At 34.4% G+C, this 24787-nt stretch overlaps 2 protein-coding genes across 3 annotated transcripts in view; one reads left to right on the top strand and one right to left on the bottom strand.

Moving 5' to 3' along the window:
- LOC148944508 (F-box only protein 31-like) overlaps window positions 1–3293 on the top strand; it is an 85079-nt gene extending 81786 nt beyond the window's left edge. Inside the window, exons 6-7 of one of the 2 annotated variants that reach the window (XM_089100190.1) lie at window positions 1146–1369; window positions 2964–3293. In XM_089100190.1, the coding sequence (XP_088956316.1) occupies window positions 1146–1369; window positions 2964–3123 (384 nt within the window). In that variant the 3' untranslated portion in view covers window positions 3124–3293. The remainder of the gene's footprint in view (window positions 1–1145; window positions 1370–2963) is intronic. The other variant, XM_089100189.1, reaches the window with a different exon arrangement.
- A 2679-nt stretch (window positions 3294–5972) lies between these two features.
- The window catches only part of LOC148944509 (uncharacterized), a 63392-nt gene continuing 44577 nt past the window's right edge, over window positions 5973–24787 (bottom strand). The window contains exons 14-17 of the mRNA XM_089100759.1: window positions 23952–24011; window positions 19392–19518; window positions 16985–17133; window positions 5973–9802 (exon numbers count right to left, since the gene is read on the bottom strand). Of these exons, the coding sequence (XP_088956885.1) occupies window positions 9158–9802; window positions 16985–17133; window positions 19392–19518; window positions 23952–24011 (981 nt within the window). The 3' untranslated portion in view covers window positions 5973–9157. The remainder of the gene's footprint in view (window positions 9803–16984; window positions 17134–19391; window positions 19519–23951; window positions 24012–24787) is intronic.

Raw genomic sequence — 24787 nt, forward strand, 5'->3', positions numbered from 1 at the left:
CGGTCCGAGTTTTGCAAAATATTGTTATTAGAATACATGCTAATTTAAGCCCCTTTGATCGTGTCGTAAGGCTTAAGTTGGGTTGAAAATACTTCCAGTGGCTGCTTTCCGTGATTTTTTATACTTGTGTTTTCATATATAATTGTGTCAGGGGCTTCTTTTCTGAGCGTGTTCACACGAGTTAATGATCTTCATCCCCAAGGCGCAAGGTCAATGAACAAAAATTATGTTAATAATTTGATTATGTCTAGGTCGGGGTTTTCTCTTGTTTCTAGAAAGGCTAAGTTATGCAGTTCGTTAAATGAGAATATTGAAAGCAAATTTAAAGCGAATTTAAGCGAATTCAAAAGGCTGTTGGAGAATGAATTGTTTTCTGAATATTATTTTGATGATTAATTTAATAGGACATAATTGAGAGAATAAAACGGTATTAAATCGTTAAAATTGGTATTTTATTTGATTGATGCGTGTTAAGGAAGAAGTTGAGTGGTAGCAGGGTACATGATGTTGTAGTTATGTTTTGTAAACCCCATTCTGAGATTACTGTTAATTATTATTATTTTTTTTTGTCTGATTGTCCCTCCTCCATATCATGCTGTGGCATTTGGAGGGGATGTATAATGTACAAAGGCGCCAATAATTGACCAAATTGACAAGTTTATTTATAAAAAGGAGTAAAAAAAATGAGGGTGCCGGAAAAAATCTTGGCGGGGGGAAGGTACCCTCTGGATCCGCTCCTCTGTAAGATAAATCTCAGAAAAGACATAATAGTATCAGGCAATAGTTTGGAACAGTTAGTGTTGACGTGAGTTTTTAAAGCGGATTTCTTGTCATTTTAAATGTCTGCTTATGTCCTATAACATTAATGATAAAATTTAAAATGTTACTATTCACCCTTATTGGCTTCTTATCGACAGGTGGTGACCATGGTTCGGATCTGGTATCACCTTCACAACTAAATATCTGATTGTTCCTTTGCAGTCTGCAATTGAGGAGTTAAAACGGGTGAATTGGTACAAGATAGGTATTAGGGCATGTGTTGATTAGCCATGCAATCGTCTCAATTTACTGACTGTATTTTTTAGCCCTTTCCTGACGAAGTTACAGAATAATACAACTAAGTTTCTTTTCCCTTCTATTTCAAGGGCGATCGTAACATACCTACTGAGAAAGTGACCATAAGAGCCCACCTTCCTTATGCAATGACTCTAACGAGAGAACAGCAAGAAACATTTGATACTTTAGAGGCAATACCTTCGGTTATATCTGACGAACCATGGGAAGAAATGCCATCTAGACAACCTTTCGTCATTCCACAAGATTGTGCTGAACGGTCTGAAGAATTACTTGGCAATAGCTGTATTGCTCGGTAAGCTTGTTTTCTTTTCGAAAATGTGAATTCAAAACTTTGTCGCGAAAGTCTCATTATTTACGAAGACTTGTTTGAAATTTCTTTGCCAAATTTGGAGGGTTGATTAATAGGGTCGATCATTTTCATTTTTTGATATTTTTGAATTTCAGAGAATCTCGACCTTCGAATAGATTAAAATTCTATTTTCCAGCGGATGCACAAACAAAGTTCTAATCTTTTCTATATTTCACCACGTCGCAAAATATATAAGATGTTTACTAATCGCTGCAGAGCTTTGAAAAATATATGATTTCTCTACACAGCAAAGGGAACTGAATTCACTTAGTTCTGATTATTGTTTTTAGTTTTCGCGATTTTTTTTTGTCCTATTAAACTGTTCCTGGAGCCGTTTTAGCCAGGTGGTTAGTGCGCTAGACTTGAAATCCTGAGGACAGGGGGTTCGAGTCCTGGTGTCGCAGGTTATTTGCTTTGGATGTTATGGTCTTGTGATGTTATGGACAAAAGCAAGGGATTCAGTCAGAGTCACTTGATTCCAAGAACTCAAATCTCGGATGTTACTTCTGTCCCGGCTTGAACCACTTCAGCGCTGAATCTCCGTTCGACTATGGATTAAGGTTTATGTTCCATATGAAACGTGCAATTTTGCGTAATCATGGAACTGTAACTTTCATTAAAAGGACAAGCTCCTCTATAAATGGGTTAATTAGTTTCAGATCTGTCAATCCACTGAAGCAGAATTACGATATTACTTGGAGTTTTACTATTAGAGGGATCTAAACGGGCCTAAAAATAGGAAAATTTCGTTTTTTCAACAGTTTTCTGTCAATTTTCGATGTATTTCTCAATTTAAAAAATGTAAACCAGCTTCAAAATACAATTCGATACACGGACAAAACCAACTCAGCTATCAAATGGCAACATTATATTATTTTTGCGTTGAGAAACTAAGACCACAGGGCTGTAGAAAATAACATTCCAAAAAATTGTGCAGGAAACATAAACCCATGCCAGAAGTTAACATTAATTCCACTTAGTATGTGTATTATCAGGGAGATGCTTAGATGGTTTTGGACTTGTCATCGGGATGCACCAAGAACTTCCTCTAGTGCACACAAATTTTTTCCACTACACATTTTTGTAGTTTATTTTGCCTATATTTTATATGTATGTATTTTTTTTAACTAATTCATTTTCTTCTTTTTTCGGATATTTTGCATGATATAGTTTTCAATATATTTGGTCAAATTGCCGTAAGTTATAACGGAATTTACTATGTCTGTGTTTTTATGTTCTTTGACCCCTGATTTCTCAACGTTTTTTTAACCCCTCTCCCCATTTTTAGATGTTTTTAGAGGGCTCTTTGAAGAATCACAGCCCCTCCCACCCTACAGTCTCATTGCGAGTGTTTTTAGCAGGTGTGCAGGCTCACGTTTGACATCTCCTACTACTTGAATTAAACTACTTAATAAAAAAAAAGCCTAAGCATGGGAATTTAAGCATGAAACGTACTATTTAAACTTTCAGACCACCTTCTGAGAACAATATTCGAACCACCAGTGTTTTTAGTAATCTGAAAAACTGTATATTTTAGTTTTCATGGATTTGGTCAAATTGCCGAAAGTGGTTATCAAAATCCTTCATTTACTCCTGGTCATTGGATTATTTTTTCGGAAGACCTGTTTGGATTCATGTGGATGTCATTGAGATGCCTAAGTTTGTACCATAGAATTCATGATACTGAAGTTTCTTAATGTACAAGACAGATGACCAGAAAATTATTTGAGCGAATTATCGACTTTTGCAACTTTCTTTACATTTGTGGATATCTCTTTTTCATTCCTCGTTAATTTGACAGTTGTTGTGTAGACCTGAGAAAAGTTTTATTAAACGCTGCAATTTTAATGTTTTTTTTTTGCTAGTGGTGCTAACCACTAGTCGAGTGGTTAGCGCGCTGGAGTTGCAATTCTGTGCCCGTCAGGGCTAGACTTTGAGTCTTGATGTCGCTGATTATTTAGTTCGAAACAGGGATCAGCGGTGTGACTCGGTAAACTCAGCCAGATTCGATCCAGCTCCAGATGGGTACCTGGAGAAATCTGGGGAGAACTACGGAAAGCGTCGGATGATTTGCCCCCAACCACGCATTGCATTCCCGGCCGGAGGCAGAGAATCAGGGATCGGTACCTGCGCTACGCGAACCACTGGTCAGCATCCGAAAATGTTAGTATGTTTTAGTTTTTTCCATCTTGGTAATGAAGCTGCAAGGAATTGATATCAGGGTTAGATAATGTTTCTCTAAGCCAATAACCAACGTATAAAGAGAAGATAGGAAACTTCTCACGTAGAATAACTGAGAAAAAAAAAAAAAACAAAGAAAAACAAAAGCTGTTGGTGGCATTCTGCAAATTGCGACGTGAAGTCACACATTGGGCTGTACCGATTTGATTTTAAAGCCCAAATATCACTACCATGATTTTGTTTTGAGATCCAAATGATCAATTGAGTTTCTTTGATTCACTCGAGTTCCATGTCTTGTTAAGCAGTATTTTTTTAATTCTTTCCCAATACTTTATGTTAAAAACTTATAAAATTGCTATTCCTTGATTGAAATCCTTACCATATATATAATCAATGATATTTAGAAAATATATTTTATTTTAGGGCTCTGCCTATAATTTTGTATCCTGAAATTTTCAAACATCTACCTAATAATTTCTATTTATCATTGATTAAATTGCTATTCTCTAATGTTAATACTTAACTTATCGAATACGCGATGTTTATAAATTGTGTTTATATTTGCATTTTAAAATTTTAAGATATGTTTCTTTGTTACAGCAATAGTTTTGTATGTTTAAGCGAGCCTTGACCAACAGCAATTAGTCATCATTTATGTTTCTACGTACAGCAACAAGTGATGCCAGCGGTTGCTCAAAATACCATATCCCGGGGAGGCAAGACCATATCCCAGGGAGTGGGGAAGAGGCATCGGGTTTGACCCCCCCCCCCAAAAAAAAAAAAATATATGACTTCAAAACGTAACAAAAATGCATAGAAACAAATTTGCTAGCAATGACTGAAATGCTCACAATACTCGTATTCAATATTGTTTTTCCTTATGTAACGATTGCTGTACTGTTTCTGTTGAGACACTAGATGGAAGTATAATTCCTCCAATAAGAAATTTTACGGGTCTCCATTAAAATTTTGGAAGAAACATCTCTTGTTGACATTATTCCAATCCCAAATTGAAATTTCATCTCCTTCCCATAAAGATGACGGCAAATTTTGTCTCACGAAAATAATTCATAATTTGGCTTAATTGTTCGAGCTAGCCTCTCCTATCACCTATAAATATTCCTTGACAATCCACGAATATTAAACCCCAACCCCATAGTAGAATAAGGAACATAACCATTTGTTTTTGAAGAACGTGGAAAATATATAGAGCTAGACGATACTTGAAAAGTGTCAGGTATCGACACCCGACATGATACTTTCCAAAAGTACTGATACCTGCTATTTTCAAACAATATGAACCTAGAAGTTGAAACCGACAAACATCAAATTACATCTAAATATGAATGTGAATAGATTCTTTGAAATGTAGTCGTATTTTTGCCACAGTGAAAACCTTCACTAATACCAGCTTTCTAATACTAAATATTTAATCGAAAGTATCGATGCGACGGCTATTATCCAAAGTTTAAACACCAATTTCCATGTAAATAAATATTGGATTAAGTTCTGTCTAGCTGATGAATATCGAAAGAGTTTAGACATTGTAACAGATCGAACTTGACAACCCTGGTGTAAGCCATAACAACATCTATGTTTGATCCGTCGAATATTTTAATTCATATTACTTTTTAGACACTACTAACACATTAAGAACAATAGATAAAGCACCACAATAAGACAAGATATGAGGAATGATAGATTCTTTGCATTCAAACACAAAACGTAAATTATATATAGAAAGCCCACACTCAGGCAATTCTGTTTATCTAAATAAATACATTTCAAAGAAAAATCAACTACTGTCTTAGTTAAAGCATAAGATACAAAACAAAAACTGGCAACCTGAAAGACAATAGCTTCTAAACTTGCAACCAATCGAATTATGCTGCTGTCAATAATTATGCCTAAAATCTTTGAAATGAGGTATCGTTTCACTATGAAATAAAAACGAGTCATATACAAAAGAGAAACAAAAGAAGATTTTAAATAGTCTAAGTTAAGACTACAATTAAACTGACATGTGATCTTTTTCTTGCATTTATGGACAGTCAAAGGGACAGTTTATGTTTAGTATGAAGTAAAGATGAATCTAAATTCTAAGAAAAAACCATCTGCCCTCTGGCTTCGATTTTCAGTACTAAACAGGCATAATAATTTGCGAACAGGGAAATAAAAACAAAACTCAAAATACCGTAAATATTGGGATTTTATAAATAATGATGTTTAGAAAAGTCAAAAATAAGTTTTCGAAACAATTTCTAAAATGATTTTACAATCCAAACACTTGATTGAAGTCATTATCTCCAACGACAGTTCCAACCACTGCATATGGAGTTTGGGTAAAAAAAAAAAAAAAAAAAAAAAAAAAAAAAAAAAATCTCATAGCAAAGTTGTTTGAATGGCTGAATTACCTTTTTGACTCAGGAAGCCATAGAACATTAGGGATGACACTAAACGCTATTATAAAGGTTGCAGAGTAACGGCTGGTAGTTTTGGCTTGTTTCCATCAAAGAAATAAATTCTATTTAGTTGCAGAGGCTACAATAAGCGGGACATGCCGTAGCCCAAATAAAATTAGAATTTTTATCTGAAGTTGCCAGACTAGGACCACTTGTCTATTTATACTGAAAACATTTTTGGTAAATCTTAGATCAAAGTTGAACTAGAAAGAAGAGTCAGGCCTGTGCGTAATAACTCTACGAAAGGATGTATCAAGAATTATGTATTTGGTATGATAGAACTTCGTTTTAGACAACTACTTCGATAATGATCATAAAAAAACAAGAGAATATGAAGACAAACTAGTTGCTTGTAAGCGCCTCGACTGCCAAACTTATTAATACAATGAAAACAACAAACAATAACAAAATCCTCACGTGGATGCCTCATGCGTAACGATTTTCATCAGATTTAATTAGGGGCTCTTTAAACCAGTTTTTTGAGCTACATCGAATGGCACGAACCAAAGAGCCTTGACTATTTCGTTAAAAAGATATCATCAAAAGGGATATCTCATTTCTTGTTTAGATCTAAGAAAGTCTTGCACATATTGCGATAAATTCCTTACGAATCATTTTTTTGTTTTTTTTTATTAGCCTTTAAATTGCGTACATATGCCAACAAAAGATTTATTAGGCGTTATTTATATTCATGATCAACAAAAATATCTTGAAATTGAGTTTTTCCTTTTCCCGGAAAGCTAATGCTTTCCCGCACACGAGCTGCAGACAGAAAGACCGCGAAAAGGTTGCGGTATAGGGTGTTTTCAGTAAATTGTAGTGATTTAATGAAGTTGGCCTTAATAAATAATTATTCACGCTGTAACGGTTAAATTAATAGGTACTTGTCCAGGACTTTTTATAGAACATGCAAGCTAAGAATCAATCGGTTCGGATTCCGAACGGCTCGCCTGTTGTGTTTTTCGTTTAAACGATATTGGAAATAGAATTATTAAAATTATTATATTTTCTGTATTCCCAATTGTCACGCGATTGAACAAAGGACCAGCGGCTAGGATATTTAAAAATGTGTTATGCACTAGTAACTTTCACAAGAGAGTGGAAAACGAAAAAAAAAAAACGTTTTAGTTTTACTTTATTTTGCTGTTATTAGCAACCAGTTGTTTGTACAAAGAAGCTTTCTTTAGGTATCCAAGAATCGACCTAAAAAATCGGATATCTTAAGTTCGTTTTTCCAACCACATCTGCAAATGAGAAAATGAGATAACCCAAACAGTACTGGTAAATTGAGTAGAAGCTGGCGCCACTGCCAACAAAGAAAAAGAAATCTTATGAGTTTCCTCACTACCCTCTGGTTCCAATACCTAGTTGACCCAGGATCAGGGGCGTAATTTGCTATGGGGCAGGGGGGGGAGGCAACTGCCCCCTCCAGACCTAAATTTGCTCCCTCCCCAGACCATAGTTTGTCCCCCAGCTGAAATTTAATTTTTGCAAAAAAAAATCTTATCAAAACTAAGATAAGCCTGCATAATTCAAGTATCCAGAGAAACAGGTCAGTTTACTTTAATATATCTCTGCATTTATGGGAATATATAGATCATTTTTCAGTTTTCACTGTCATTTTCACTTGATATGGGAAAATTGGCTCCAACTTTGCCCCTCCCCCCGCCCCCCTATTTGGAAGAAATTACGCCACTGCCCAGGATGCAGCGGTTTTAGAACTTGACTGCCATGGGGCTTTTGTAGCTATGCAAAGAAAGAACTATCGATATTTCACCGGTTTCCACCGGAAATGGAGCTTGTGAGTTTTAATTCCAATTGACAAAAACATATATTCTAATAGAAGCTTACTGAGTCCTAGGACGTCCTTAAATTGTATCCAAATATAAATATGTTTCGGGAGGTTTTCCTTAGCCACAAATATTAAGCTTTTAAATTGAATCACAACCATTTGTAAGTTTAGCACAGTTTTAATACAACGGATTAAAATGAGAATTAAAATATATTGAAAAATATTTGAATCTAAGAACTTAGTAAGAAAAGCAAAAAAGGCAGATATGTGCGAACAACTTATCGTCTTTTTTTAAAGTTACATTTTTCGACGTATTTAATCCCTCAAAATAATAATAATATCATTGACAGAAACAGAGAATAGGAAAAACCTGTTATACACATTAAGTCCTTCTGAAAAGAAATATTACTTTGGGCATAATGTATAAAAGTTAATAACCATATTCATTCTATGTCATAAAAGACTTTCAGTCTATCAGAAGATTATACTTAACTAATTTAATGAGGTTCTTGGTAGCAATCAGTTTTTAAAGTTATTGTCTTTATCGGTCATCAGTTATATTAATTTTTGATCATCAACTCTTAAAAATAACAGACAGCATTACCTTTTACAGAAGGCAACAGCTATTCTAATTTGTCCAATCATAGCTCTTTTATACGCATATAAGCATCAAGTGAACTACTTAGTGGCCTAATCTATTAGCTCTACAAGACAAAGATCAAGTTTTGTACTGATTCGTGGGATAACATTTTAACTCGTTTTACAAATTAGTTTCTGAACTCTCCACTGATTATTATAATGTTTTTATCGTCAACTAAACAAAAAATAAATAGTATTTACATTTAGAGAAAGCAACATCTATATCAATCTAGCAGAGGAGGAACGCTTTAACACACGGATAGGCATCAATGAGCTGCTCCATAGCCAAATCGATCGTTTCTACAAGACTACCCATATACACAAATGAAGAAATAATATAATTTTTGGCTCATAAGGTTCAATCGTTGGGGGGACAAATATTTAAGTCTTTTTCGCTGATGTGCATTAGCATAAAAAATACACGAAGGTAGTCAGGTTGGCTTTAATAAAGTTAATTTTTTATTCAACGACCGAGTTTATTGTCCTTTCGAATTTTTAATCCTTTTTGCAATGATAATTCAAAACGAAATCAAGATATCAAACTAATATGAAATCAAGTTAATCCTTTTGACTTGTCAAGGGCTAAAATTGAACTATCTTCTTCAGGTTCATATTTAAAGATGTTTGGCCACATGGTTAAAAAAACAAACAAAAATCCTAAATCAGCCTATCATTAACAAGTGGTGTTGGTGCCGCACTAGTATCCATTCGGCTTAATGCCAAAGCGAGTTCTAAATCTGCCTTTTCCTGTTCTTCTAAGCGTTTTCGCCTTTCAGCTTCTAAGCGGATACTCTCCTGCTTTGCAACATCCAGTTCATTCAGAGCGCTCATACTTTTCGCTAATTTCTTATCACTTTTATTTTTCTTTTCCGAAGTTGGTGAAAAGGCTTTGCCTAACATTTTGCTAAGTCCTTCTTTCTTTTTCTTTCCAGCAACACTAACATTGTTATTATTAGAAAATGAATCACCAAAACCATCGGACCATGGTGATTTAGCTCTGTCAGTATCTGACCATGGGGATTTCGACCTCGATGTCGGAGAGAAAGGGTCATTAGCACCAGATTTTGAGAATGGATCGTCGAAAGCACCAAAATCCAGTTTTGCACCTTGTTCATTTTTTGAAGAAAATGAATCTTTTGCCGCAAAAGCTTCTTCGGCACTAAATGGGTCTGCTGAGAACGGGTCATCGTAGCGCATATCTTTGAATGGGTCTTCTTTGAAATCCAAATCGGCATATCGGTTTAAACTTTGACTAGATGCAGAACCACTACCACTCCATGGATCACTACTCCCAAATTCGAACTAAAGATAAATAAATACATAAGAAATCATACAGCATGCATCGAAGTAGATAAAAAACGAAGGTTGAAAAAAAGAGATAGTTCCCAGAACAGCTGGCCTCAACGAGGAAAAACTAAATGAAACGATAAGAATTAACCTGAATTTGGCAGCAACGAACAAATCAAACGGATTTAAAAGATCTTTACGTTTACTTCATTCATTTACGTTTCATTTCCTTTATTTACGTTTGCTGTTCGGTGGTTTATTTACTTTCTTATTATTCCTGAGGCTACAGTACACATCATCCCTTGCTTGCAAAAAAAAGAGGACAAAGACAGCTATAGAAAAGCAAAAACTGTTGTATTATGAGGCCAATACAGTTTTGACACTATTTTTTTTTTTAGTGAATAACGATAAAGGTTAAAGAGTCAAAGAGAGTCAAAGGAAACAATTCCTCATTTCTTATAATTTGATTTGTTTACTTGTGATAAAATAGCAGTGCGGTTCTAGTAGTGAATTAGAGAAAAAAAAATGAAGAAAACAGAATTGAATAAATAAAAGCTCATAAGATAATAATATCTAGTCGTAAAAATTCACAACTTTTTCGGTAGTTTCTTCCTGATTAATCTATTCTTTAAGTTGACAAAGGACATATTCTTCGACATATCGATAGTACTCTTCTAGGGTTTTCTTGATATATATTAAAATCGTTAGATTGTTAATTTGAAATTTTACGCTCCTAAAATTTCTCCGCCCGAGGCAAGTGCCCCCTCTTTCCCTCCCCTAAAACCGCCCCTGGGGGGGGGATAAGATACCACGAATGTTAATACTGAAAAATCCGATTCATTCTCTTCTTAAATATTCAGGGTTCGTCAAAAAGCATTGTCATTCTAATTTTTTTTATTTAATTCTTCCTCCATTTATCCCCGACCCTTCTATTTATATTTCCAAATACTAACAGGGTTCCTGGAGAACTAGGTGCCACAACGAAGTTGTGTTTAAGTAACAGTAATAGCTTTTGTTTTAGCAACAAAAGCGATCGTGGCACAGCGAAATTTCAATTCTTACCATTTTTGCCACAAAAGAGCAATTTCGGCCCAACTAGGGTCAAAATGGTACAGAAAAAATTCAAATAGCCAATTGGTTTAGAAATATCGAAGAATTACTTATGTAGGAGTTCCAATCCACACTACCGCCCGATGGCACATTGGCCTCTAAAAATGATGATGAATGGCTATCGGAAAGAATAAGTATGTAGTATTAGTAACGGTTACAACAGTATTGCATAATTACATGCCAACTATTTGGGGGGAGGTCAGTGGATCTCTTTGAGAGAGGAGAGGGTGCCTAAAGCCTAAGAAAAAGCATTTTTAAGGAAAATTTTTAAATTTTTCAATGAGATTCTTTAGATCAATAGGAAGGGGGTTCGCCCTTATCATTCCTTCACGTAGATGAACGTCTTTGGATAAAGCATACAATATTGATGTTGGGGGGTGATAGTTCCCCTTTTGTTGCGCAACTATTTTAATCCTGAAATAAAAGATCATAATATCACCAGTTTATAATCAAAATTTCAGCGCAAATGGATCAGGGGAACGGTAACCCCCTCCTATATATATATATATATATATGACAATTTCTGTTCGTTTGAATGAACTTTTTTTTACATGTTTAATTTTGCTAAGGGTCAACCCGAAACAATTTCTTTTATAATTTTGACAAGGCAAATTTGACTTTGATTGGATACTGGTTTCAAGATTTACCAGAATATATTTTGATATTTGGTTGTATCATCGATTTTTGAATCATTACGGAAAGTCCTATTGCAAAAAGTTTCACTATTCTTTCCTGCCATTGTAGTAATCTGACATTGCCATAAGCGGTCTTTTCGTGTGATCAGACAAATTGTCATTGCTTTTATATGTAATTGCTTTGTTTCATGAGGTAACATATTTTCCTTTTCATTAAAAATGCACAGAAAGTAAGTAAATAATTTAAAGCAAAGGAGGTAAAAAATAAAATAAAAAGGAGTTACCCAAAATAAAAACTCAAAAAGAAACGTATTTGATCCCCTGTCACCATCCGAACTCGCGTTGTTTAGAGGCAGTTCCAAACCTAATCCAACCCGTGTAATATTACCATTATTTTTGTTCTAAAAACTTTTGACCTATATATTTTTGATCCGGCATCTCGATCAGTTGTCAGCTCTGCTATTCTAAACCTTGACTCTTTGTTTAAAAGTTACTCATTTTTAGACATCTAATAATGTTTTACACAAACAGACGTCCTTACGCATTAACGATGGCATTGCGCCGTGTTTCCATTCCTGATACCTGGAGTCTAATGTAACGATATATCTGTTTAAAAAAACTATGTCCCAGCAAAAATCGAGTCCTTAGGCGTGCATCAAACTTCAGATGAACGACATAAAACATATTTTAAAATAAAAATAAAATCTGAAATATAATATTATGTTTAAATTTTCTTTTCGCGACCTACATAAAATCCCTGGGTTACCAATCATCTTACAGTGGAAACCCAGGTGTCCCCAAAAACGCATTCCCCGGAGGAATTGAGAACCCTAACTAATACCAATGCTCATTCGACAGTTTACAGTAATAGAATCCTTTAAGTATCAGCATACAAAAGAGCATTTTAGAATCTTCAAGGGACCAAGAGAGGAGAGAGAGAGAGAGAGAGAGAGAGAGAGAGAGAGAGAGAGAGAGAGAGAGAGAGAGAGAGAGAGAGAGAGAGAGAGAGAGAGAGAGAGAGAGAGAGAGAGAGAGAGAGAGAGAGAGAGAGAGAGAGAGAGAGAGAGAGAGAGAGAGAGAGAGAGAGAGAGAGAGAGAGAGAGAGAGAGAGAGAGAGAGAGAGAGAGAGAGAGAGAGAGAGAGAGAGAGAGAGAGAGAGAGAGAGAGAGAGAGAGAGAGAGAGAGAGAGAGAGAGAGAGAGAGAGAGAGAGAGAGAGAGAGAGAGAGAGAGAGAGAGAGAGAGAGAGAGAGAGAGAGAGAGAGAGAGAGAGAGAGAGAGAGAGAGAGAGAGAGAGAGAGAGAGAGAGAGAGAGAGAGAGAGAGAGAGAGAGAGAGAGAGAGAGAGAGAGAGAGAGAGAGAGAGAGAGAGAGAGAGAGAGAGAGAGAGAGAGAGAGAGAGAGCAACCACAAGTTATGCAATCGGGGGTACCGAATTCTAACTTAACACTAACACAGCTCAGTCATCGCATGACAATGGGTACACACAGTGTAAAATTGGATAATACTTACTACGATACTTTTTTTTTTTTGACAAAGCACGTCAGCAGGCATTCAACCACTCGTCTACCCACACATATACATAACCACACCCCCGTAACCACCTTCAACTCGGAAATTCGCTTAGTATATCCCTTTCAATCGCAAATCCCATTAGCAATATAATGCCACCGGCTACCATTCCCTTGAACTCTAAGCTTAATATTTCACTCGAGCTTTTCTTAGCTTATCCCCGATTAAGGATAAATGCTCAGGGTACCCAAAGTCTTGTGTATGGCTTGCACAACCCAAAGAAATATAAATATATATTAGAACACATTGTAGCAAGAAATCATATACTAAGGTTTTATTGCCCTGAATACAATTATATACACTCAAATGACGGGGAATATTTGCTCAATCTTACAACAATGAAATACTAGGACGTATTGAATACTTTGTATATTAAGACATCAAATATGCAAAAAAGGATACCAAGACATGGAACAATCTGATCGATACACTCTAACTCGTATTCACGTATTGTCAACTACTTATGAAAATGCGGCTTTTGGAACATTAAACGGATTAGTACGGGAATAAACACCGCCTTGTATTTCCTAGACTTGAAGCTCTGAACAAAATCGGGAAGTACAGAAGTACTTCCCGATGTCATAGAAGTACAGTACAGTATGTCATAGAAGTACAGCTGAAATTCAAACATAGCTTAAATTTTAAAACACAGCTGAAACTCAGTGTTTTTTCAGTGAATCTTAAAACTGAGTTCTAATTTATATGTTGGTTGAGATTTTAGTAGTTACCGAACAGTCAATTGACTATCTGAATTTCTTGCATAGCAACAGGGTACAAAGTACCTCTGTTGTTTTTTGTCTTACAAATCCTTACAGGTTGCTCTCAAAACTGTTTACTAGTTTCACACAATCATAAACTAGCGCAAGGGATTCAACTTAGCTACTAACCGGGAACCTAAATGCACAGTAATTTCAACAATGCGTATTTCAGTAAGATTGATGTTGTAGCTGTTCATCATTAAAAAAAGATGAAAGACTATTCTCTATTTAATTCAGAAAATATAAGATAAACGCAGAGGGCTGAATTTAAGAAGGGATTGGACAACATTAATTTTATTCCAAGTTTCAAAAGGGGTCTATTATAATAATGAAATCAGAAAAGAACTGCTGTAAAAGTACTGAAAAAGACAGATATCCAAAGTCCAAAAATTTACATTAAATAAACCCGGCTAGGAAACAATCCAGCAACCCTTATTTTATAGAATTTTTCAAACATCAATTCATGCACTACATATTCGATAACTGTGAAACTTAAGAGCAAACATCAAATTCACAGATGCAAAACAACGTTAACACATAACTACTTAAAATAACAAATTATAAAAAACACTCAGTTGATAATTTCCATTAAGGCTGCATGTAAAGAAAGATGGGATGATTAGTTAAACAAATATTAATCCAGTTTCTTGTTCACGAATATATAAAGTTAACCACATGGAGTTTTCACTGAAAAACAAAACCGCCAAAATAAAATTACTCTAGTTATATATTGAAGTTTCGAACAATTAGGGTTCGAACTTACTAAATTAGAATAAAAATGATAGCACATATCATGTTTTTAATACAGATAGAACTAAAAAAAAGCATATGATGATGTAACCCAGACGCTATCAATTGATATAACCGGTTGCTTTAGCCAAGTGTGGTAAATCTTGTCGAAACCCATGTAAAGAATACATTGTGTACTTTGTTTTTAAAGAGATCACCTCACAAACACCATTTGAGATTTTCTTATTTTGTCATTAGACTTTTTAGACTCATTGACTGTTTGACGATGTAGGCAATGTTGTGTAGAGCAGCAGGACTGTAGTTTAGTAGTTTGTGCTCTTGAGAAAACTCCACATACTCACAAAAGAGAAAAAGAATGCTCGGAATGGTCTTTGTGACCACGAGACATGGTCACAAATAACACTTCAAAAGAACATAACTGCGATCACATACTCTAGATGTTAAGCAGTGTCTTTCCATAAATTGTCAGACAACTCCCAACATTAGCAGTTTTCAAAAGACAGTAGCTGGTATAGAACAGCTACTTTGCTTAAGCTTGTAGAGCATAACTTCTTCTTTTTCTATCAGGCTTAACATTTTGGTGTTAGGTTCCTACGTTAAGGTTGCAATAAGTGAAAAAGTTCTCATGTACCCTGTCTATATCCTTACAACTTAAATTTTTCATGGCAAATTCGTGGCATTCAAGTTAATAAAACTTACTAATGAAAAATTGTTGAGAACCATCACTGTTTGCCTTTTTCTTTTTAGTGAAAAATACATATCTGGCGCTTTTTTTTTCTTGCTTTTACATAGATCATAACTTATTAGAAGAAATTGTATCGAAATAGCAAAAAAAACATGATAAAGATTGAGGGATGCTATAAAATATCCAAGATATTATAACCACTCTGCCTAAGAGAGTTTAACAATTTCCAAGATTATCTTGCAAAAAAATCCCAAGGTTTGGCAAAGTATCCCAAGATATTAAATAATCATAATTGATGTATTAGATATACTTTTTGGGCGTCATGTTAATATCCGTATTTTTTGCAAGATCCCAAACTCAAGACTGAAATTCAAAAATCTTGGGGGAAATCCCACAGAGAGATAGCCCAGCTAAAAACTCATTTCTTCAGTGCCAAATGTATCCATACATCCTCCTCTGATTTCATACATCTTATCATAATTACATAGTTAGGATCGAAAATACCTCAAAATGACCTATTTTAATAGCTATATAATAAAATTGGTAACAATCTTAGCGACAATAAAAAAAAGAGTGGAATTTGAATAGAAAATGAGGGAATATTTTTTTTTTCAAACGCAATATATAGCAAAACAGAATTACTTGGTGAAAAATCTTGCAAGAGAGGCAGAAAAACGGAAGCATTAACCTAAACCTGTCACCCCAGTACCGTCCAAACTTGCCTTGACTTCCATTCGTAACCATGACAGACTTTTAACAAGTTTCAAACGAAGGATTCAAGTAAAAACTATAGTGAATGCCAAAAGTTTGTCTGAATTGTCCAATTCATTATACCACCTGTGTATTTTTATAGCTCGCAAAAAGCTCCCTATAAATGTTTATAACTTTTTGATCTTTTTAAGTGACTATTCTTAACAAATTATTTTGGCTGTATTGTGGCCACACATTATACATCTATTTCTTGTTTTGATATAGGAAATCTTTTTCTAAGGTAAGCTTTCATTGCGGGGTCATTCAAATAAGCAATGCCACTTATCTGGCTAAATGGAGATCACAACAACATGTTTTTTTTCTTTGCTTAATAAGGGCATGGAAAATTGCAGCCTTTCCACAGATTTAAGTTTTGTTTTAGATATATAGTATAGTTTAAATACTAATTTAGATAGAAATCTGCAAGCTCATGGTTCTTTTACAGCTGTCACGCAAAGACAAATGGAACCACAGGAGAATTTGCCCACCATTCATGACCAAAATTTCAAGATTTCTGCTAAATTTCCCATACCAATCGTACTTTTGCATTAGATAGAAATCTGCAAGCTCGTGGTTCTTTTACAGCTGTCACGCAAAGACAAATGGAACCACAGGAGAATTTGCCCACCATTCATGACCAAAATTTCAAGATTTCTGCTAAATTTCCCATACCAATCGTACTTTTGCATATCTTTGTGTTTTCCAAATTTGCCCTCCTCCTTTGCCCCAAAAGAGTTATTTGTTCGGTAAGAATTTGTTAGGGCATCCTATGGCATGATCTGAATACCCTACCAAATACGCTGGGAATTCTGACCTGGAACGCACTTTTTGATGACTTCAAAAACAACGGAGCAACATACGCAATACAGAACTACACCTTGTTTTCTGGTATGTCATTAAGGGTTTGCAGCAATTTAACTAGCACCATAAATATACATACCTTGCTTCCAAAGTCAGCAAAATCAGTAAATCCATTGGTTGGATTACTAGGCGCTGGAGGACCACCAAAGGGATCTGTATCAAAATTGGCAAAGGCATCAGTTGGAGTTTTTGCCACAGGAGGTAAGGGTCTTGGAGGGCCAAATTTGCCTAAAGGTAAAATACGTCGGAAATTATTTTTTTTCCAGATTAAATTTTGAAAATTCAACAATAAAAAGAAAATGGTTTATTACAATTCTCAATTTAAGATATACATTCATTCCTAAAGTCAAAATATTACATAATGTTTTTGAAATAAATGCCGCAGGGTCAATTCGTGAAAATTGTCTCTAAAGTTGGCGTTGCAACCCTTTTAAGAGGAAATATTGGCTGCAATGATTCAAAAGCCATAAAATTGAAATGTACGAGCTTTACAGGAGGAGAAAAACGAATAAATAGCTTCCTATTTTATTTTACTGCAAATTACGACCAAATATTCTGAGTAGTAATATTTTTGCTGCTTCTAAGACTTGGCTAAAATAACTTCGAGATCAGACATTTTCGTTTTACGACTGATAACGCAAACCAAAAAAGGAGATAACCTAGTCGAAAAAAGATAAACAACACCCAAATATTTCCTTAGGTCCTCATGTTCACTCAGTAAGTTTGCATGTTATACCTCTCCAACGCTATTAATCTTTCAACGTAAGACGACTATTTTGATATGATGTGATAGCTGAGATTGAGTTCATACCATCTTACGAATTACAAAGTTGAAATTTGCTTTCCATTTTTTAGAGTGAAAAATACGTCGAAAACATGCGAAAGTAAATAGATTTTCATCAAGTTTATAGATCATTCTCAAAAGAAAATCTAAACAACATCAAAACTCTGGTTCGCTAAATGGATAGGTTTGAAACTAAAAATCCAATTTATATAAGAATTTTCTCCTCTCGGTGCAAGTTACGGTTCTTGGCTTGTCACAAAATTGCACGTTTCACAGGGAACATTAACCTTTAGCAGAAATCAGTAACTTTCTAAAAAAACTCCATTATTCAAGAAACTCATGGTTTTATTAATAAATAAGATCATTTCCATTTATTTTTAGCTGTTAAAGTTCAATCAACTCAAAACATATATAAAAATATGAAAATAAATGGATTCGACGTGGCTTACAACGTGTAAAACAAAAAGAAAAAAAAAACGAAGAACAAATAAAATACTACCACTCTTAAAAACTCATCTTCAGAGCGAGAGTCGCTGCACGAATAATTCGATGGTGTAATAGTTCTGCTATTCACAGATCCTATCCCCAAGAAAGACTCGATTCATGAAAAATAATCGAAGTCCAGAGGATATAGTACAATTTTTGTACAAATTGTTAAAGACTGACACCTAAGAGCTGACTCAGGTATGTTCCAGACAACGTGGCATCTAACAGAGGAAGTAAAAGGAATTTGAATTTCGTGAAAATTTTGGAGATGACAAGAGTAATAAAAAAAAAAAAAAAAAAAAAAAAAAAAAAAAAAAAAAAAAAAAAAAAAACTTAAGGGCCTTCGAGAATTGTGAAGCTCCCGAAAAATAAGAGGCTCAATAAAGAATGCGAAAAAATTTCAAGATTTGTAGAAAATTTGATATTACATGCCTAAGTATTTCTAAGACTGACTAAAATACAGGTTTGTCCTTCTAATGATATCTTTTTAACCCAATCTCAGAAGATTTTTTTGTTTGCACCTTTGGACAACTCTAAATGGGTACCTGGAGAAACCTGGGGGGAAACACGGAAGGCGTCGAATGATTTGCCTCCAACCACGCATTGCACTCCCGTCCGAAGGCAAGGAATCAGGAGATCGGTACCTGCGCAACGCAGACCATTGGTCAGCAGGCGAAAAAGCTTTTTTTTTTACCTTTGGACACAAATTAAACATTATTTATGGAAGGACCCTTAACTCGATTTCGTTCAGAATATCAAATACGAGGTGTGCAGATGATAACAACAATACTTGTTTGTATTTTGGACGACTAAGATGAACTACAATAAATACTAATCATTAAGTTTATAGATTCAGATTCCGACTTTTCAATCTTTAGAATTTCACTCCTGGGAAGTATCAAAATCTTACTGCTTCACCAGAAATCACAATTAGTTTTAAATAAGAAAAAAAAAATTGAAATTTTGACAAGGCCCTTATTAGCGATTGCTTATGTCGTTCTTGAGTATACCGATACTATGAGAATTTATAATAAGTATACTTATAAAATTTTTAGCATTTACATATAAACCAGCCGCTCGGGTAATACAATCAATGGAAATAAACATTTTTTTTTCGAAGGAGGGGGTGTAATTATGAGAAAAGATGCGAACGATGAGGTTCTAACCAAGAAAAAACACCAAAATAGAATGAGAAGATAAATGCCTGATCTTTTACCTGTAATTTTAGGCGGTGCAGGCCTTGGGGGAGGCTGCTTCGCCTTTTTAGGTGGTAATGCTGGCGTTGGGCTTTTAGCCGCTCCGACAGATTCTGTAAATGGGTCGCTTCCAAACGGATCTGTACCCTAAAAAGGATCCAACATAAAGAAACTATAATAATGAAATAATTTTTAAGGGTATCTCAAATAAAGTAATTACCTTTAACACAAGGCTTTAAGACAAAAATGAATTTAAAAAAAGAAGACACTGAGCCGCTACCATATGAATAAAACAGATGTTACTTTATAAAGCTATAAAGTAATATTTAGAAAAATTACTCTTTAGACCAGATTGTCTTTCCGTTTACAGTTAAAACGAAATGAAAATATAGAAAAATGGGCCAAGCTTTTCAACAAGACAATGGATCAGTAACAAAAAAAAAGATTGGTTCACTCATAATAATAAAGCCCGAATGTTTCGGCTTCACGTCAGGAAGCCTTTATCGATGGGAAAAAAAGAGACAAGATAAAAAAAAAACTAATATAAACAAAACACATAAAGAAAAGAAGAAAAGCAAAATGCAAACTGTATACAAAAACAAAAGCAAAAAAATGACATCTTTAAAACGTCTAGAATTCAACTTTTATTTATCGCAAATGCACAAGACAACATGTCGAACAAGGCAGGACAGGTAAAGGCACCTTTCTAATAACTGAATCTAGCAAAATGAGTATCTATTTCTATTTATTTGAAAAAATTTAAATTGATAAACTTTTAGTGGTTGAAAACTCTTCTTATAATTAAATAGATAAAAATGGTATAAAATAAATAAATTAATTAAAAAAATAAAAGTAATACCATTAAATTTCTGATTTTATGTTCTTTCGAAATATTATGGTCACTTCTCTGACAATGCACCCCCCCCCCCCCCTTACAATCCCAGATATAACATAAAGAAAGAAAAAAGAGCAAAAATGGGTTTTTTTTAGGCCAAAGGACGATACTGAAAAAACAAAGCGAATATTTAGAGAGTACAAAAGCCTCTCTTCTTCAGCGCGAAACGAAACGATGTATCAATAAAAGCCAAAAATTAAAAGAATTAAAACCAACTACCTAACAACCATAAAAGCGAGTTATTCGCCAATATCCGTGATTTCCACAAAATCAAAAAAAACATGAACGGCCATCGACGGATACTAGCGAGCAACTGATAAATGAAAGGAATCAATTCATTCACTCGAAAAAATAAAACGAACCTGCAATTAAATAAGTTGGAAAACTATGTCGTTTGATTTCGGATTTTAATTAAGGCATTTATTGCAGACACCCTTTGAGACCTAAGGGGTTGTTCATGTGTGTGATTAGATTACTGGGAAAGTGGTTCAAGGTTTATTTCAGGGATTAGTAACGTATCGGCGTCTCTTTTGAGAAAACCGAAATATGACTCGTTTATTCTTAAATCACCGGAATCTCTGTTTAAAGCTAGACCTAAATGTTGGTATTTATAAATTTCAACAGCTTCTCTGTAGTGCCGGACAATACCTTTATCATGCGAAATAAGACTAGCTTGACTAAACAAAATAGCATGGTCTGGTTTTTCAAAAATGTGCTCTGCAAGGGCAGAGTCAAAATTTTCTGGTTTTTTTCGCTTTTTAAGTGTATTATTAATTGAACTAGAATGCTGGGTTAATCTATCTGTTAGTCGCTGATTTGTTCTTCCGATATACCAAAGACCACACGAACAAGGAATTCTGTAGACACCGGAGTTTTCACCTATCGGAATAGGGTCTTTACCTTGATAAATTTGGGACCTGATAGTTTTACTGGGTCTATAATAAGTGTAAATGTTATTTTTCCTTAGATTTTTTGAAATGTGGTCTGAAATCCCTTTAATGTATGGGAGGCCAAGATAAACTGAATTTTCCCTTTGATTTGTGTTTTCTGTGGAACTATCTGATAATCTTTTAAAGCGTTTTGTAATTACAGAATTTATTAAACTAATTGGATAACCATTCCCAAATAAAATATCTCTAAGGTGGTTGAGTTCTAAATCCAAGAAACGTGTTGAACAAACTTTCAATGCTCTATCAACTAGAGAAGTGACAACTCCTCTTTTCACAGCAGGATAATGATTGGAGGAATAACTTAAGTAACGGTCATTATGTGTGGGTTTTATATAGACAATAAACACTAAACATGAATCATTTGGGTGCACAAGAACATCTAATAAAGGAAGACGCCTGTCTATCTCTTATTCCTGAGTAAATTTCAGTTTTGAATCAAAAGAGTTGAGCAAGTGAAGAAAAGAACACAGAGACTCGTCACCATGCTCCCATAAATAAAAAATGTCATCTTTAAAACGAACCCAAAATTCAGGTTTACAAGAACTTTGCAAAATAGCCCTTTCTTCAAGGTCGTCCATGAAAATATCAGCCTGTATAGGAGATAGGGGGGCACCCGTGGAGAGCCCATATTTCTGTCTATAAAAAATGCCTCTGTAATGGAAATAAAAAAAAGTTTTGTTACAAAGGGCTGTAAGCGAAAGAAGTGTCTGATTCGAAAGAGTAGAATTTTTTGATATAGAGGGGTTAGAATTAAGTTTTTGCTCCAAAAACAGTTCGGCCTTTTGAGGATCACAATTGGTATACATTGAATCTGCATCAAAAATGCCACTTATTGTATTTGGTTTAACCGAAACTTGCTTTACCTTGGAAACAAAATCAGCGGAATTTTCAATATAGGATTTTTGAGCCTGAATTAGTGGGCGAAATATAACTGATAAGAATTTTCCTATTTTTGATGTAGGAGAATTAAAAGAAGAAACAATGGGTCGAAGTGGATTACCGGGCTTATGAACTTTAGGAAGACCATAAAAGCGAGGGGACGTGCAACCGCGTGGGTAAAACCTTTTGTACAACTGATCTGTAATTTCACCTTTTCCTTTTAGATAAGAAAGCTCTTTTCGCACTTCCTGTACAAATTTTTCTGTGGGATCGGTATCTAATTGTTCATATGTGTTAGAATCATTTAAAATGTCTCTGATTTTTTTGTCGTAATTATCTGAATCTAATATAAAAACAGTATTGCTTTTATCGGCTTTCGTAATAATCCTGGAATGATCTTTTTTTAATGCGTGTAAGACCAAGTGTTCATTTTTACTAAAATTTTTTAAATTTCGATTATTAATAGAAGGTGATCGTTTTTTCAGTATCGTCATTTGGCCTATAAAAACCCCATTTTTGCTCGTTTTTCTTTCTTTATGTGATGTCAGGCCAATGTGGTTTAAGAAATTATCTTAATCCCAGATATAGCGCTAGGATACATACAAAACTATAAGATAGGATACATACAAAACTAAAAGAAAACACTAAAAGAATGAAATTCTTACTTATAATATGCAACTAGTCTCTATGAATCAGATTATCATGATTCAATCCTTTGATACTGGCAAATTGTCAGAAAAGCAACCATGATATTATAAAAGAGTATAAAATCAAGAATCTAAAGGTACTACTTTTACTTTATTAATTTGTTATTCTTTAAAAGCGGTCAATAAATAAAAGTTTACCAGAACATAATAACCTGTTTTTCTACATTTTTATTTCCTTTGTAATATTAGATTACACAAAATATATAGCCATGGGGGTATCTAGATAACATTACTACTACTACTGCCAACAACTCTTTCTAGATAGGTAGCCACCCTTTCATTTACGGAGACAGGGACTCCTTCTTTCCTTAAATCATTTCAAATATCAACATTTACAAATTTTCATGCGAGCCCTAGTCCTTTCAAGGCAACTATAAACTCTTCGTTTTTAGTAAAGACTTTGTAATTATATTTAATTGTAATATATTTAATTATATATTTAATATATTTAATTATATTTCATTTTTAACCCAATACTTTAAGATAACATTTTCACGAATATTTTAATGTTCACTGAATGTCGAAGAAAAACCACCATTTTTTGTCTACTATGCTTACAGTGCACTTGTAGGAGCCTAATGACAAGTAAATCTTTTGTCAGTTTTACGTCAGTCATTATAATTAATTTTCTGGTTATTATTACTGTTCAATCACCTCTTTATTAGTTTAACATTATTAATCCAGTAAATATCGTATGACAATTAATTTTTTTTCCACAAAATGTAGGGTATTAATGACAGTGCTTTGTCACTTCCTTCATTACAGTAGCTTTCGTGTCATCTTTAGTATTGATAACACCACTTAGATAACTTACTCAATTTTTTTAAATTAGCCACCAAGCAGTCAAAATTAGAAAACATGATTTGTAGTTAACCATGGGGTTAAGTTTGGGTATAACATGTTGAGGCAGGCTAGTGTAGGCTACTATAAAACGATTAAAAAAACATGAACTAAGTTGATTAAAATGCTCAAAATGACAAATGAACAATAATGATTGAATCCATGGCACTGAAGAAATAAACCTTAATTTTTTTATATTTGGTGTTTAGATAGCCATAATTACTACGGAATACAACAGCAATCCAAACAGATTTAGAATTACGGCCAAAACTGAGCAATAGCCAATTCAAGACAACTGGAAGTACTTACGGATGATTCTCCAGTATCATTCCATTTAGTATCACCAAATGTTCCAGCAAAACCTTCAACCTAAAGGAAAGAGTAAATTGAATTAAAAAATTAACCCACAAAGCTTAAAATATGCTAACACAAAAATTATAAAATACTCATTGGCTTTGATAGAATAAATTCTTAATACCTGCATATAATTCCCAAGACATTACCGGAAGGTATGAGAGGCAGACACAAAACTTAAGCGGATAATTTATCAGAATTTTCTCTACATATCAGTGTTGTATCTTCCAGAATACTGGATGCAGTCTAATAAATAGTGGAAAACGTGAAACTGAAGCAGCTATGGTTGTTCTTGGATTTATTTCTTAAAAAAAACATTTGTAATATAGAGCATTGGAGTTTCCTCTCTTCTACAATATAGCAGTCTATAAATTTATAATTCCTGCGAGTTTCGACCCAAAGCTTATAAATGAGAAAAAGAAAATCTACTATTTACTTAACTTGTGCAACTTGTACAGATTAACCGCAGCGCAGTTTGAAATGAGAAACTTTTCATAATTACACAATATACAAATATGTTAGAGTTGGATGTGACAACCGAACATTTTCTCAATGAACAGCTTCTCAAGTTGATTTTAACAAACTAGTGCTTACTTTACGCAGACAAACACGCATTAATAATAAGGGGCAACATTTCATGATGAGAGATATATAATATATGCAGATCATATGCAAAATATAGGGAATTATGCAGGGACATCGTAAACATTCCAAAGATTTAATACGGGCGCGAAGGCCCCCACCTTGCGCATATATCTGACCCGGGGTTGCCACCCGGTGAAAGGAAATCA

This window comes from Artemia sp. Qi Xiang Cuo, chromosome 14 (assembly GCF_049724085.1).
Source record: "Artemia sp. Qi Xiang Cuo chromosome 14, ASM4972408v1, whole genome shotgun sequence".
Lineage (NCBI taxonomy): Eukaryota > Metazoa > Arthropoda > Branchiopoda > Anostraca > Artemiidae > Artemia > Artemia sp. Qi Xiang Cuo.